The sequence below is a fragment of the Capra hircus genome, chromosome 14, assembly GCF_001704415.2.
Source record: "Capra hircus breed San Clemente chromosome 14, ASM170441v1, whole genome shotgun sequence".
Classification (NCBI taxonomy): Eukaryota; Metazoa; Chordata; class Mammalia; order Artiodactyla; family Bovidae; genus Capra; species Capra hircus.
Window position 1 is genome coordinate 80,307,320 of NC_030821.1, and position 15,076 is coordinate 80,322,395.

Consider the following 15,076-nt stretch of genomic DNA (forward strand, 5'->3'; position numbering starts at 1 on the left):
GCCCAACCCAGACAGCATATTAAAAAGCAGAGACATTACTTTGCCAACAAACGTCCATCTAGTTAAAGCTGTGATTTTTTTCCAATGGTCATGCATGGATGTGAGAGTTGGTCTGTGAAGAAAGCTGAGCGCTGAAGAATTGATGCTTTTGAATTGTGGTGTTGAAGAAGACTCTTGAGGGTCTCTTGGATTGCAAGGAGATCCAACCAGTCCATGCTAAAGGAAATTAGTCGTGAATATTCATTGGAAGGACTGATGCTGAAGCTGAAACTCTAGTACTTTGGCTGCCTGTTGAGAAGAACTGACTCCTTGGAAAAGACCCTGATGCTGGGAAAGATTGAAGGTGGGAGGAGAAGGGGATGACAGAGGATGAGATGGCTGGATGGCATCACCAACTCAATGGACATGAGTTTGAGTGAACTCCGGGAGTTGGCTATGCACAGGGAGGCCTGGGGTGCTGCGGTCCGTGGGGTCGCAGAGTCAGCACGCCTGAGTGACTGCGCTGCGCTGAGCTGAGCTGGGCCTGTTGTGTCTGGCGTGCTGCCGAGTTTGCCTCTGTCCCTCTGGCGTCTCCCCTGTGGACTGAGCGGGGGCAGCAGAGCTGTTGCTGACCTTAAGGGGGCGATGGAGTGGCTCTGATCCCGAGCTCCAGTGTGGTGCCTGCTGGCCACATGGGGCCATGGTGCATGGCCGGCTGTAGATGGCTTCTCTCTCGTGTTGAAACCCACGTGTTTAGGGATGAGTCTGCCACTTCGATAGTTGCTTTGTTTCCCCTGTGTTCTTGTTTCTTTTCTCTCTTCTCCTTCCTTTCTTCAGAATGACCGAGTGGAGTGTGGTGTTGTATGTGACCTCTGCTGTGGGCTCACGGGTGTTTCTGATGGCGGTGGCTTGGAGTGAGTGACCGGTGCTTTCCTCTCACGGAGCAGCCTTGCCTCCCCCGGGTGTGTGAGCGCCCTCCAGGGCTCCCATCTGTGCCCCCTGCACACGTGCTGGCTGACACGGTGTTCCCGGAGGTCCCTGCCCGCTGACTAGACCAGGAACGAGACAGGATGTCTCTGCCTGCCTTGGGCTTACCCACCGCACCCTTCAGCTCCTCCTGCAGATCCAGGGCCCCTTTGACCTGACGAACTCCCTTTAACATTTCCTGTTCTGCATCTCTTTCCAGTGGGAAGAGCTTCTCTCAGCATTTTTTGCCTGACAATTTTATTTTTCCTCTGTTTTTGAAATGTATCTCCACTGGGTATAGAATTCTGGTTGACTGATTTTTTTTCCTTTCTTTCAGCACTTAGAGGTGTCCTTCGGCTCTCATGGTTTCTGAGGCTGCTGTTTTTCTGGGGGGCGGGCTTGGCCTCTTTGTCTTTCCCTCCGTCACCCGCTGAGCATCGCAGCCCTCTTCCACCTCTGCGGCTCTGCCAGACCACCGGGGGCAGAGCTGGGAGGAGGTAACTCTGTGTGAGCACAGTGGCCCTGGGCTTCTGTAGGCTGCCCAGTAAAGGTGTGGCCCCCTCCCCTGTCTCCTTGCAGCCACCCAGATGGACCCAAGTGACCTCCAGGAGCTGTTCCAAGAGACGTCAGCCAACATCTTCCGAATCAACTCCAACGGTGAGTCTGTGTCTGGGCCTTGCCCTGCCCTTGTCTGGGCTGCTAAGTGTATTGCAGGGGGTCAGGGTGACATGGGGTGGTGGGCGAGCCTGTTAGGGTGCCCTCTCCCAGCCCGGGTGACTCAAGACTGCAGGCGGGGTGCAGTGTGAGCCCAGTGCTGTGGTTTCAGGCCGGGCTGTGACCTTGGCAGGAGCCCCCTCAGCCCCCATCTTCCCTCCAGCATCACACGCCTGTGACCTGCCCAAGCCCTGGGGCAGCGTGTCGGAGCCTCCCTCAGACCAGCAGGGCCCACTCACAGGTCACCAGGGCTTGGGGTGGGGATGAGAGCCATACCCCACGAGGCCTGGGCTTGTCCTCAACCCCTAAGGGACACAGGGACGTGGACACGAGGCAGGCAGGGCTCCCCATGCCCTCGTGGAAGGGGTTGGTGTTTGCCCTGAGCCCTGAGCTCTACCAGGTCAGAGAGTGCTGACCCGGGGAGGACGGTAGCCCCCTCCCCAGACCCAGGCAGGCCTCCTGGAGGCAGTTCTGCAGAGCCCCTGAGCCCCACGCAGGCCTGGGCCCTGGTCCTAGACTATCTGGGGAGAAGGCTGGCCTGGGCCCTGCCGGAGTGTGACTGATGCTGTGGGGGTGGTGGGCTTGAAGCCTTGGTATCCTGGCTCCGGGAGGTGCAGGGTCACTCCTAGCCTCAGCACCCACGTCCTCGGGCAGAGGCGGGTGGGCAGCACGCCCGAGTAGGGAACGTCTGGTGGAGCCCTGGCTGCCCCTGACTCCAGCCCCTTCTCCCGCAGTGACCTCCTTGGAGCAGAGCCTCCGGTCCCTGGGGACGCCGGGTGACACGCAGGAGCTGCGGGACAGCCTGTGAGTGTGTGCAGTGCCCGTGGGTATAGCGCACCACCCTCCCCGCACACCGCCCCACAGCTGGGCGGGCTCACGGGTGCCACTGCAGCAGGGGTTCAGCCCTGCCCTGTGATGCCCGGGGAGACACCCCTGTGCACAGGTGTGCTTCCAGGTGGCGGGGCACCCCCCTCGCTCACCGTTTGCCTCACTGATTGTCCCCACACTTGCATGCAACACACCAGAGTGCACAGAGGGCCGCACACGGTGAACACCCCCGCGGGGCACTGCACGACAGGCCGCCGCCGGCACAGCCAGTGTGCAGGTGGTGGGCACGCAGGCTGGGCAGGAGGGGGCTGAGTGCCTGGGGCGGCCTCTGGGGGACCCCTGGCTCTTCAGGCTGGGTTGGGCTGTTCTGGGGTGAGGTTCTGCTCCCTCAGGGCCGGGGCCCTGGAAGAGAAAGCAGGTCTCTGCAGGGGTGCAGCCTGGCCAGTATGGCCAAGGCTGCCAGGCCCTTCTCAGGGCACCCTGGGGGCCACCCTGGAGCCCTGTGGCTGTGATCCCAGTGTGCCTTGGGGTGGGGGCTCTCTAAGGAGGAGGCCTACGTCTGAGCCCTTGTTCTCTTTGCCTGAGCCATCCTGCGTGGGAAGGGGCGCTGGGGGTGGTGGACCGCAAGAGCCAGGAGGGGCGCAGGCTGCTGCCAGGACCTTGTGTCTTTTCCTGGCATTGGCGTCCACGGGAGAGGCCAGGGCCTCTCTCTCGGGAGGCCTCCATCCTAAACCTGTCCAGCCCAGAGGAGGCTCTGGGGCCTCTAGGTCGTGGGGAGGCTGGGTGCTTGGGCAGAGCTGAGCCTGGTACCCCAGGAGAGGGACACAAGGACCTATCCCCCGAGCACTGTGCCTGGACCCAAGGACCTTCCCGGTCCTGTTCTGTGGCCATGCAGCTTTGCTAGCTGCACCCCCGCCATCCCCCCCCCACCCCGCCTCCTGCTCTGTAGGGCTCCTAGGATGGAGGCTGCCCGGTAGTCCGTGGGCCATGTGGGCCTTCCCCAACACCCCTGCCATTGCTCTCGGCCAGCTGAGCAGTCCGGGGCCCCCAGAGGAGAACCTGTCTTGTGACGTGTTTGACGGCCGGTCCCCAGGAGCAGGAACCCCAGGGACCAGTGCCTGCAGTTGCCTCCTTGTCGGGTCTCAGCAAGTGCCCGCCTTCAGCAGCTGCCCCAACCTGCCCCATGCCCCTGAGATCCCTGGCCGGCCCCTCACAGGGCGTCTTACTGTCGGGGGACCCTAGACGGGCGCCTGGCTGCACTCGAGGTCTGGGCTGGTCCCCCGTGGGCTCAGTGTTTCCTGCCCTGGTGACTCCGGATGCTCCGGAGTTAGCAGTTATGACAGCAGAACAGGACTTCCTCAGGGCGGGACTTGGCCCTGCCCTCGGCTCCTTGCATCCTGCCAGCACCCTGGGGAGGAGGAGGGCGGGCAGTGTTCTTCCCATTTTACGGAGGAGCACTCTGCGACTGAGACCAGACACAGGGCCAGGCCGCATCTCTCGGTGGGTGGTCAGGCCAAACCCGCCCACTGTCTGCCCACACACCCGCCCGTCCTCCCTGCCATCTGTCCACGCAGGCCCCGCCCACTGTCTGCCCGCCCGCCAGCCCTTCCGTCCTCCCTTCCATCCGTCCGCCCGTCCTCCCTGCCATCCATCCACGCACGCCCCGCCCACTGTCTGCCCGCCTGCCCGCCCTTTCATCCTCCCTTCCATCAGTCTGCCCGTCCTCCCTGCTGTCCGTCCACACTCGCAGGCCTGGACCACCCCGCCCAGTCTCGGGGTCCAGAGCGAGGCACCCGAGGGCCCTTGGCAGATTTTGTGTGCCGTTGTGTTGTAAATTGCTCTTTGAGCTTCCTTTTTGAAGTAGCCTGCATTGTTTTCCGATTGTGGAAGTAGCATATGCTCCCTGTGGGAACTTGGACGCCCGGGACATCGGAGGAAGCGCTGTGAGAGCGTTCTGGTGTTTCCTGCCAGCCTCTCAAGTCCATAGGCGTTTTGTAGAGTCGCATTTAAGTGAATAGTGTTCTAGATCCCACTTTTGATGCTGGGGATTGGGGATGCGCGTGCCCCCGGCACACACTGGGACCACGCCCCTCAGGGGCTCAGCCTCCGCGGCCGGCGTGCGTGGTGCTGAGCTGTGACGCTCGGGCTCCTCCGTCTTCAGCGTCAGGATCCGCCATGAGAGCGTGTGGGCCGCCTGTGCTGCCGCCTGCTCCTGGGTCAGGGCCCTGGGGTGGTGTCCCTGGGCTCAGGCGGGTGCTTTTCCCCACCTTGGCCCATTGGCCGGAGGGTGTCGTCACCGGTGGTCTGGAGAGGGGCACAGGCCCTTCCCTGGACACCCACTGCTCTCCCCGCAGCCTCAGCTTCCAGGTCCCCAACTTGCTTCGTGCCTTCCTGCCCCCTTGTGCCCCCAGATCCCCTAGCCCTCTTACCCTTTCTCCCCGCAGGGCGGCCCCTGACCAGACTGCCTACCCCGCTGGTCCTGGCCTTCCAGAGCCTTCCATGACCCCTGCCCTGGGGGAACCTGTGTATCTCGTGGACCATTAGCATTTTCAGATGACTTGAGGCCAGTGCAGGGTTTTCAAGTCTGTATTTGTTCCACGTTGACAGTTGCTAGCTCTTTTATTTGGCCAAGAAAGGACATTAAAAAAAAAATAAATACACTATCATCCATTGTGCCATCACATTGAAAAAAAGGCATTTCAGTAGTTGGGATCTGATCACAGGAGGGAAGACAGTCTTTCAGATTGAGTAAGTATAGCTAGTTTCACAAGAGGCTTACAGGGTTGAACCTGTTTTCCTCATCTTACGTGAGACAGGGGTGGGCTCGGTCATCCCTGTCACCTGCCATGAGTGGCCCGGTGCCGCCCCCAGCACGGGCTCCCAGACTGGCCAGGTGGCCCGGTCCGTGACGGTGGGGCTTGTCGGCGTCAGCCCAGGGCAGTGCTGGGCCCCTTGGGAAGGGCTGCTGAGTGGATGGTCCTTCCAGGAGCCCCAGGCAGGACGTCTGCCGTATGATGAATTCCTGCCTTCTGTTCCTCAGTGCGGCCTGGCTGGGCCCCTTCCTGGTCGGGGTTAGCTCCTGCACCCGAGCCTCCAGCCCTCCCTCCACAGCCGCCGCTGCCCATCACCCCCTTTGTGTGCGATGCTGCTGCTGGCATGGCCTGCCTACCCCACCCTGGCTCCACCTGTAGCCAGCCCGTCCCTCCTCTTGCAGACGTGCCAGGCTGGGGCGCTGGGCCCTGGGCTGCCTGTGTGTCTGGCCTCAGAGCCTCTGCCTGGACACAGGGTGTGAGGTGGGAGTCAAGGCTGATACTCTTTGAATACGATTATGCCACTTCTCAAAGGAACCGACCTTTGAATACCTTGGCACCTTTCTCAGTGCTTACTCAAGCTCTCCACGTGGGTGCATTTGGGGTGATTCCATTTCACTTGTCGCTGTCCCGAGACAGCGCTGTGTTGTCTCAGTCACTGAAGCTTGTGGGAGTCCAGCGTCAGTGTGGACATCCTCCAGCACTGCCTATCTTTTCTGAAGTTGCTTTGGATACTTCCGATTGGCAGGTTCTCTGGTGTCTGCCCCTGGGGCCAGGCCAGGGCCCTGCCCTTGCTTGGGCCTGTGAGCCTGCAGGACACCTGTGGATGGGGTCTGCCCAGAGTCACTCTGTCCACAGGGCCTGAGGTCAGCCTGGCCTTTTCAGCCTTCTGAGGTCACACTCAGAATCTTAAACCGAGGATCTGGCAGAGACCCTGGGCCCTGGGTTCCATGCTCCTGGGTCTGGAGCTGGGCCTCTCAGTGCGGCCCCCAGAGGGACAAGCTGTCCTCAGCGCTGGGCCCAGGGCCGTCTCTGCGGCCACCCTGCTTCCTGGCCCCAACCAGTGCTGACCCCAGGGGCCCCTCCATAGGGAGGGCTCTCGGCTGGGCCCCAGATGTGCAGGAGCTGCGGCTGTGCACCGGGGCCCTGGGGCCTGGGGATGCTGGCCTGAGCTTACAGCGTCACGTCTTCCACGCCTCACCTGCCCCCTCGGGTTGCTCCCTCTCGTCCGCCCCTCCCTGGGCCTGTCCGCTCCGTCTCCTCTGCCTGGCTTTTCCTGTCCTGTGCGCTGCCCCCTCCCCCCACGAGCCCCTGCCCACCCTGCTGCCTGCTGTGTCACCGCCCTTTCCTGCTGCCCCTCCCCCATCCTCTCCCCCTGCACCCTCGTGCCTCCCCCCCAGGCACACAGTGCAGCAGGAGACCAACCGCACGGTCGCGGCCAGCGCCAGCGCCCTGAAGCAGACGGCCGAGCTCCTGCGGGGCTGCCCCCGGGTACGTTCCCGGGGACTGGAGGGCGGCAGGGGCCCGGGCAGAGGGTGGGGCGGAGGATGCCGCGTGGCCGCTCGGGCAGAGAGCGCGGGTTCCACCGTTTGCTGGGCACCAGCGCAGGCTGGACAGCGGTGCAGGTGCCTGGCGGCCCCAGGCCGCGCGCCCCCAGCGGGCAGGCCTTGCAGAGCTGGTCCCACCGAGTGTGGCCGGCCGCTGCCCCTGCAGCTCCTTCCTGCCTCTGGGCTTGCGTGGGGTGCGTGGTGGCAGCGGAGGCTGGGCTTGGGACTGGAGGTGCAGGGCCTGGGGAGTGTCGCAGCCCTCCCAGGAGCTAATGGGAGGTGCTGGGGCAGGACGGGCCCGGGAGCCTGTGTCTGAGTCCTGGTCCCAGGGCCTGGGACCGACACAGCTCCGGTGGTGCCGACGCTGCCTGCTGAGAAGAGGGTGGGGACTCCTGGTGGCCCGGCAGTGCCAAGATCTAGGGCCTGCCTGTCTGTTCCCTCGTTCATCTGTATGTCCTGAGCGCTGGCTCTGTGCCAGGTGTCATTCTGAAACTGAGGTGCAGAGGTGAACAGGAGACGAGGTCTTGTTCCATCGGGAGGGCAGAGGCTGCGTGTGAGTGCTGAGGTGCGGGGGGGGCGGATGGCCAATTTGCTGCCTGCGGTTCTGATGTGGGTGTGAGATGCAGCCTTACCTGCGGTTAGGTGCTTCAGGGCTCTGCTCCACCCCCCACATGACCTTCAGCTCGGGCCTGAGGCCTCCTGAGCTGTCAGGTCAGGTCAGCTGTCAGGTCGTAACACCTCTCCCTGGAGTGGTTTGTTCTGGGGACTGGACAGGCATAGCACGTGAGAGCTGCAGGCCTCATGGTCATTGCGGACAGCGTGCGTGTGTGCGTGCGTGCGTGCGTGTGTGTGTGTGTGTGTGTGTGTATTGGGTGGAGATGGTGTGGATCGGGCGGAGATGGTGTGGATCGGGTGGAGATGGTGTGGATCGGGGGTGTGTGTGTGTGTGTGTGTGTATGTGTATTGGGTGGAGATGGTGTGGATCGGGCGGAGATGGTGTGGATTGGGGGGGTGTGTGTGTGTGTGTGGATTGGGTGGAGATGGTGTGTATCAGGTGGAGATGGTGTGGATCGGGTGTGTGTGTGTGTGTGTGTATTGGGTGGAGATGGTGTGGATCAGGTGGAGATGGTGTGGATCAGGTGTGTGTGTGTGTGTGTGTGGATTGGGCAGAGATGGTATGGATCAGGGGTGTGTGTGTGTGTGTGTATTGGGTGGAGATGGTGTGTATCAGGTGGAGATGGTGTGGATCGGGTGTGTGTGTGTGTGTGTATTGGGTGGAGATGGTGTGGATCAGGTGGAGATGGTGTGGATCAGGTGTGTGTGTGTGTGTGTGTGTGGATTGGGCAGAGATGGTGTGGATCGGGGGTGTGTGTGTGTGTGTGTGTATGGGTGGAGATGGTGTGGATCGGATGGAGATGGTGTGGATCGTGTGTGTGTGTGTGTGTGTGTGTGTGTGTATGGGTGGAGATGGTGTGGATCGGATGGAGATGGTGTGGATCGTGTGTGTGTGTGTGTGTGTGTGTGTATTGGGTGGAGATGGTGGGGATTGGGGGTGTGTGTGTGTGTGTGTGTGTGTGTGTGTGTGTGTATTGGGCGGAGATGGTATGGATCGGGTGGAGATGGTGTGTATCCGGTGGAGATGGTGTGGATTGGGTGTGTGTGTGTGTGTGTGTGTGTGTGTGTATTGGGTGGAGATGGTGTGGATCGGGTGGAGATGGTGTGGATCGGGTGGAGATGGTGTCCATGGTGATGCTGGCTGTGCCCCCAGAGCCTTTGCTGGCCTTAGAGAGGATGGAAGTGGTGGCAAAGTAGGCGGGGTGAGCCTAGCTCTAATGACAGAGGGAGTGGAGATGCCCGTGAGGCTGGGGGCGGATGTGGTGCAGGTGCCAGGCGGGCCGGGAGGGGCCTGGGAGTGTGCCCAGGGATGGAGGCGCAGCGGGGATGGGATGCGGCCTCGGCCGACTGTTGAAGCTCCATTGTCTCTTTGCAGCAGGAGCATCTTCAGCTAGATCGCCTGAAAACTCAGCTGTCAGACGCCGTCCAGCGCTATGGAGTGGTGCAGAAGGTGAGGCCCCGCACAGATGCCCTGAGCACCCGCCCTGGGCCAGCCCCATCCCCTAAAGCAGCGGGGGGCCGCCTTGCAGACCTTTGATGGTTGCCAGGACCCGGCTGGTGTGACCTCAGTATGTGTGCCGTGAGGGACATTTTCCTCTCAAGTGCTGCCCCAGAGGGTCCTCGCAAGAGCCCCTTGGCGGTGGGAGGACAGGTGTCTCTGTCCCTCCGCCCCACGTGTGTGGGAAGAGGCCGTTCAGCAGACTGTCCCCCTGGGGACACCCAGCCAGGCTCCCGGTTTCCCAGAGTCCACGGGCAGCTCCGTTCTCTCGGATCTGGAGGTGTGCTTCACTGTTGGTCATTGCCCAGTATTTTGTGTTTATCTGACCATTTCTTCTCTCTTCCCTACCTTTTCTGTTCTCCCCACCTCCCTCCTCTTTTACTTTATCCCACAGAAAATTGCAGAGAAGTCCAGAGCACTGCTCCCCACGGCACAGAGGGGCGGCAAGCAGCAGGTAGGTGCTGAGGGTTTACTGTGGTCAGTGGGCGTTAGCGGACAGCATAGGATCCATGCCCTTGGGACTCCAGGGAAGGGCAGGGAGGACACAAGGTCTTACTCTATAGCACAGAGAGTTATATTCTATTCATAGATTCAAATATGTATATGAGAAAGGAAGTGTGAAAATCAGTGATCCAATTCTCAATCTCAAGTAGCTAGAATAACAACAGAAAATTAAATCCAAAGAAAATACGTAGGAAAAAGCAGAAACCAATGAAATACAAAATAGATGCACGATAGACAAATTCAGCAAAGCGAAAGATCAGTTCTTTACAATGAGTAATAAAATTAAGTCCTCCAAGATTAATCAAAATACAGAGAGAAAATACAAATTACTAGTATCAAGAATGAAAATACATATATAATTAAAGCTTCTAAAAATGAAAAAAGTAATAATATGAGCAACGTATGCCTATCAATTTAACAACTTAATGAAATACAAATTTTTAAAGAAAAATGTAACTTACCAAGATGTGTAAAAAATCTGGAAAGTGCAGTCTTTATTAAAGAAATGGAATCCATAATTTAAAAACATCCCAGCAATGAAACTTCAGACCAGATGGCTTTAGTGATGAGTTCTCGCAAATATTTGAGGAATAAGTAATACCAGTTTACACAAACACTTACATAGAATATAAAGAGAGAATACCTCTCACCTTGTTTTATGAGGCTAGTAAATTTTAATTCCAAATTCTTATGAGGACTTTGCAAGAAAGAAAACAAGATGTCTTATTAGCCTAGAAGCAAAGACTCCTAACCAAAATATTACAAAAAAAAATCTTTATTTGGCTGCACTGGTCTTAGCTGTGCCATGTGGGATCCAGCCCCTTGACCGGAGATTGATCCCAGGCCCCCTGCATTGGCAGCATGGTGTCTTAGCCACTGGGTCGTCAGGGAAGTCCCCTAACCAACGTATTGATCAACTAAGTCTAGCAATGTACAGAAAGGTAAAACACCATTCTAAAATGGGATTTATCCTAGGAGTGCAAAGTTGGTTTACATTCAGAAAGAATCAGAATAATTTATCATGTTAATACAGTAAGTAAGAGTATCTTCTTGATTGTCTCAATAGACATGGAAGAGCATTTGGTAAAATTCAACATCCACTTAGGGAGATGCAAAATTTCCCGCAAATGAGTACTAAATAGGAATGCCTTTAATCTGATAAAGCGTATCTTCAAAAGTCCAGCAGTCAGCAGTGCCCTTACTGGTGAGATGTTAAAACCTTTGCTCCTGAGAGTGCGGGTGAGACATGGTGTCCAGTGGTATTGCTTCTGTGCTTCAGTGTGCCTCAGGGAATATCTGCTGCAGGGAGACAGGAGAAAGGGAGAAAAGGTGTAGAGACTGGGAAGGAAGAAACCCCCTCACAGACAACGTGATTGTGTAACTAGAAAAGCTGAATGAATCTGGCGAAACTTAGAATTAATAAGTGAATATAACAGGATTTCTGTTACCACGTTAATGTGCAAGAAAATACTGTGGGTGCCACCAAAGACAATTTGGAAATGATGTTAAAAAGAGATAGCACTTACTGTAGCATCAAAACTAGGAGGAAATGATGACCAGTTGTTTAAGCCTCTGTATAGAAAACTACAAAACAGTACTAAAGAGAGATTAGAGAAGATTAAATAATGGAGGGGCGCACTGTACTTGTAGATTGGAAAATTTGATACACAGAGAAGTCAGTTCTCACTGAATGGCTCTATACGTTCAATACAATCCAGACAAAAATCCTAGCAGGTTTTGAATGTGTGTGTAAATTATCAAGCTGATGACAAAATGTATATGGAAATATAAAGGGCCCCAAATAATGAAGACAGTTTTGAAGAACAGAGCTGGAGGATTGACACTCCCAGGTATCAGAACACAACGTAGAGCTGTAGATATTAAAACAGTGTGGTATTTGCTGGCGGCTAAGCTGACAGACCAGTGGGAGCGGAGTTGCGTGTAGACGCAGATGTACACGCACATGGGTGCCTGGGTGGTGCGGGGTGCACGGCCGCAGAGTGGGAAGTGCAGGGTCTGCACCGGGCTTGATGCTGATCGGCTGATGGCTGAGCTGGGAAGGGTCCTGTTGGGCACACGGCAAGCACAGGTCTAAACACGCCGCCCTCTGGTCTCCGTGTCGGAGCTGGCGGGGAGCTGCGTGCAGGACAAGACTTGCACGCAGGCGGCAGCCGGTTCAGGCTGTGCAGACCTTCCAGGCCAGGGCCATTGCTGTGTGGCCGGAGAGGGACTGGAGGACTCTGGGCACCAGGCTGCCACCCCCAGCAGACCCTTCCCCTCAGCTTGCCCGGCTCAGAACGCCTTCCGGGATCACAGATCTGGGCAGGAACAGTAAGGCAGTGAAGTGTCTGGAAGCTGCCCTTGGAGGCTGTCGTCCTCTCGCACAGATGAAAATGCACTTACTGTGAAGAAAAGGTGGTAAAGTTGACTTTGTTAAAGTCTGGACACCCCTGAGAGTGAAGAGGCGGCCCCCAGAACGAGCAAAGGCACTTGCACAACGCACATCTGAAAGGATTTACATCCGCAGTGTGTAAAGATCTGCAGTCGTAGGTGCAGATGGCTGCATGTCTACCATAAAAGGGCAAGCACCTTGGGGGTCACGTTGGAAAGGGGGCATTGGAATGGCTGGTGAGCACATGGATATGCTCAGCGTGTGTCGCTGGAAGCACGCAGAGTGAACCCACGGTGCTCCGTCTCTGCACACCTTGCACCCACCAACACAACTAGAAAGAACAGGTGAAAACTCGGGAAGCTGTGGAGCAGCTGGAGGTCTCACGCGCTAAACGGGAGTGTGTGTGGTGCCCCTACTCCGGTTGCTGAACATGTCTGTGGAGCGAAAGGTCTTCCTGCCCGGGCCTTGCAGCTCCTCCCAGGTGTGTACCCAGTGGAAAGTCACGTCAAAGAACGCTGAGCACAGCACGCCATGCAGTAGCTGACACCTGGGGGAGAGCCAGCCTACAGCATTTGTGCTGAGTCTGTGCGTGAAAGGCTGGCAGCAGAGGGGTGGTCTGTGGCCAGCAAGTGCTGGTGCTTTCAGACACACGCTGAGCACAGAGGACAGGTCCAAACCCGGCCGGAGCAACAGGCAGAGTCGGAAGCCAGACGGTCCTCGCTTGTGGGCAGCGTCCTGAGTAGGGGCCTGGAATGTCTATATCTTGACCTGGAAGTCTTTCCTTGATTAAAGTTCACAGACCTGTCCACGTGTGATTTGTGCATTCAACTGCTCATGCCCTATTTCAGTAGAATGTTTCCTAAAGGGGAAGAGAATGGCCAACAGTGGTTCCAAGAAGTTATGAAAGGTGATTTCCAGAAATTTTCGCAAGCTGTAGTGGGTGAGCTGACACTACAGATTCAGCCTGGGGATGCTGTTGCGTTGATGGTCCAGAGTTTGGGGCCGCCATCTGCAGGCTGGTGGTCCCGGCAGGAGCAGAGGTGCCTGTCTGTTCTCCAAGCTGAGCGCTGGCGTGGCTGGGAGCAGGTCGACCTCCTTGGCTGTGTCGGCCGCCGCCTCAACTGGGTCCTGGCTCAGCCTCCAACTAGGGTCAGGCCCAACTGGTGGGCAGCCCCTGGGGGCTCCTGGGCTGGGTGCTGCCCCCAGGCAGGGTGGAGCCCGTCCCGTGCCAGGAACGCTCTCCAGCGTTCATTGCCAGCGCCAGTGCAGTGTGTGGTCCCAGGAGCCCTATTTCCCTGGGCTACAGCAGCAGAGACCACCTCATCTGCACATCTGCGGGGGGCTCTTTAGTCGTGTGTCCCCCTCAGAGCCGCACCCCGGCAGCAGTTCCGTTACTTAACACGGGGCTGGGGGAGGATTGAGCGTCTCACCAGTCCTTTGTTCCGGGCTTTGCAGAGCTCCCAGAGATGTCCATCAGCTGACCACAGCCTTTGCTGTATGGAGGAATGGATGACCAGTCTTGGGGCTGCTGCACAGAAGCTGTGTTTCCCAAGAAACACAGCTCTCATCCTGACCCCTGCCCTCCTGCCCGGGTCACAGATACTCCCACGTGGAGCCCGGGGTCAGAGTTTGCGAGACAGTGGCCTGTTTCCCAGAGCCCCTGAGAGCCCTAAGTCCTGCCTGGCCGCCTCCCTGAACCCTCGCTGGGCTCCATCTCTTCTCACGGGAAACTGCTTGGCCCCCTCTCACCCAGCAGTCATTGAATTGTTGGATCATGGGCGTGAAACGGACATGTCAGAGCAGGACCCAAGCACTTGGCCTTGGAGCGAAGAGAAAGCCGCCTTTGTTGGCTGCTCGGTGAGCTGGAAAACCATCCCCCGGCCGCGTTCTGCGCTGTGGCCCCAGTGCCCTGCCAGCAAACCCTAATCCTGGCTTCAGAGCTCAGGACCCAGACCGAGGCTTTGTGAGAAGACAGCGTGCTTTCTGATCATTCAGGAGGGGTCTGAGCGGGGCTAGCCGCCTCTCCTTCCCTGGTCCCTTGTCCTGAGGTGCTCGGGGAGGGCAGGCCTTACCTGTGGGGGCCAGGGCGCGCACCCGCGACTGCAGGGAGGCTGGCCCCCTTTCCTTGCACTTTCCGGGGGCTTCCAGGGAACCAGCCTCCAGATGGCCAAATGTGGCACCCTGTGCACTTGCTCACGTCGTGCGTCTGAGTCACTGTCGCTGGCCCACCCGTGTTCCTGGTTGTGCTCCCAGCCCACGCTGGCCAGGTTGTGCTCATGGCAGGGCTGCAGAGGGCGTGTCCGCCCCTCAGTCGCTGGGTGCACGGCCTGGGCTCTTCTCACGGGAGGTGCCCCAGGCCAGTGGAATCACTGGAGCTCAGGGCCAGGTGCCCCATTCTGGAGCAGCCTCTGCTGCAGGGAGGGGTGTACCGTCGGGGTCCCCTGCAGGCACAGGGCCCCCTGTGCCCCGTGACTCACTCGCATGGGGACTTCCGGCACCCCATGGCCCCTGACCGGGGCTTTCACACGTGCTCCCTGGTTGGGGTCTTGCCCTCATCCCTGTCCATCCTGTCCATGGCTCTGGACACAGCCCCATCACATGGACATGAAGGCTGAAGCGGGAGAAGTTAAGAACGAGCCAGGTCACACCCAGTCCCCTCGCCTCGGGGGCCTGGGGCGTACCGTCTGTGGGGGGCCCCAGGTGCCGTTCCTCCTGCTGGGAGTGCAGGTGTGCTCGGCAGAGTTGGGGTGGACACAGGCCGCGTACCACAGGTGTGGGCCGCTGTTCCCGTCTGGTGGAGGAGAAGGCTGAGGCTGAGTGCACGTGACAGGCCCGGGCCTCCAGTGGGCCGGTTCCGGGTCTGACCTGACGCGCCCCACAGCCCAGGCAGGGCTGGGGCCGCAGAGAGGAGGAGGTGCGGGCACGTGGCCTGGCCCCGGCCAGCCCCCACTGGCTGCTGCCCACCTGGCACTGCTTGCTTCCTCTGCCCACAGTGGGAAGGGAGGTGATAATTGTCACCTTGGACGAGGAGCACTTGTCAACAGAGTTTTTAGATCTTTTATTTTATATTCATCTATCCACGTGTTTATGTAAAGATCTCCCTGGCTCGATGAGGTGAACACGTGGTCTGGAGGGAGTGCGCTGGCTCTGGGAGGAGGACGGCTGCCTGTGGACGTGCCCCCTGTGATCGTGGGGCACGTGCCCACCCTGTTGGGGCCCGCTG

At 58.5% G+C, this 15,076-nt stretch overlaps 1 protein-coding gene across 10 annotated transcripts in view; it reads left to right on the plus strand.

Moving 5' to 3' along the window:
- Window positions 1-15,076, plus strand: part of TSNARE1 (t-SNARE domain containing 1) — a 113,751-nt gene that overhangs the window by 44,332 nt on the left and 54,343 nt on the right. For 9 of the 10 annotated variants that reach the window (XM_018058655.1, XM_018058650.1, XM_018058649.1 and 6 more), the window contains 5 exons: window positions 1,525-1,602; window positions 2,394-2,463; window positions 6,698-6,788; window positions 8,835-8,909; window positions 9,352-9,411. In XM_018058655.1, the coding sequence (XP_017914144.1) occupies window positions 1,525-1,602; window positions 2,394-2,463; window positions 6,698-6,788; window positions 8,835-8,909; window positions 9,352-9,411 (374 nt within the window). The other variant, XM_018058654.1, reaches the window with a different exon arrangement.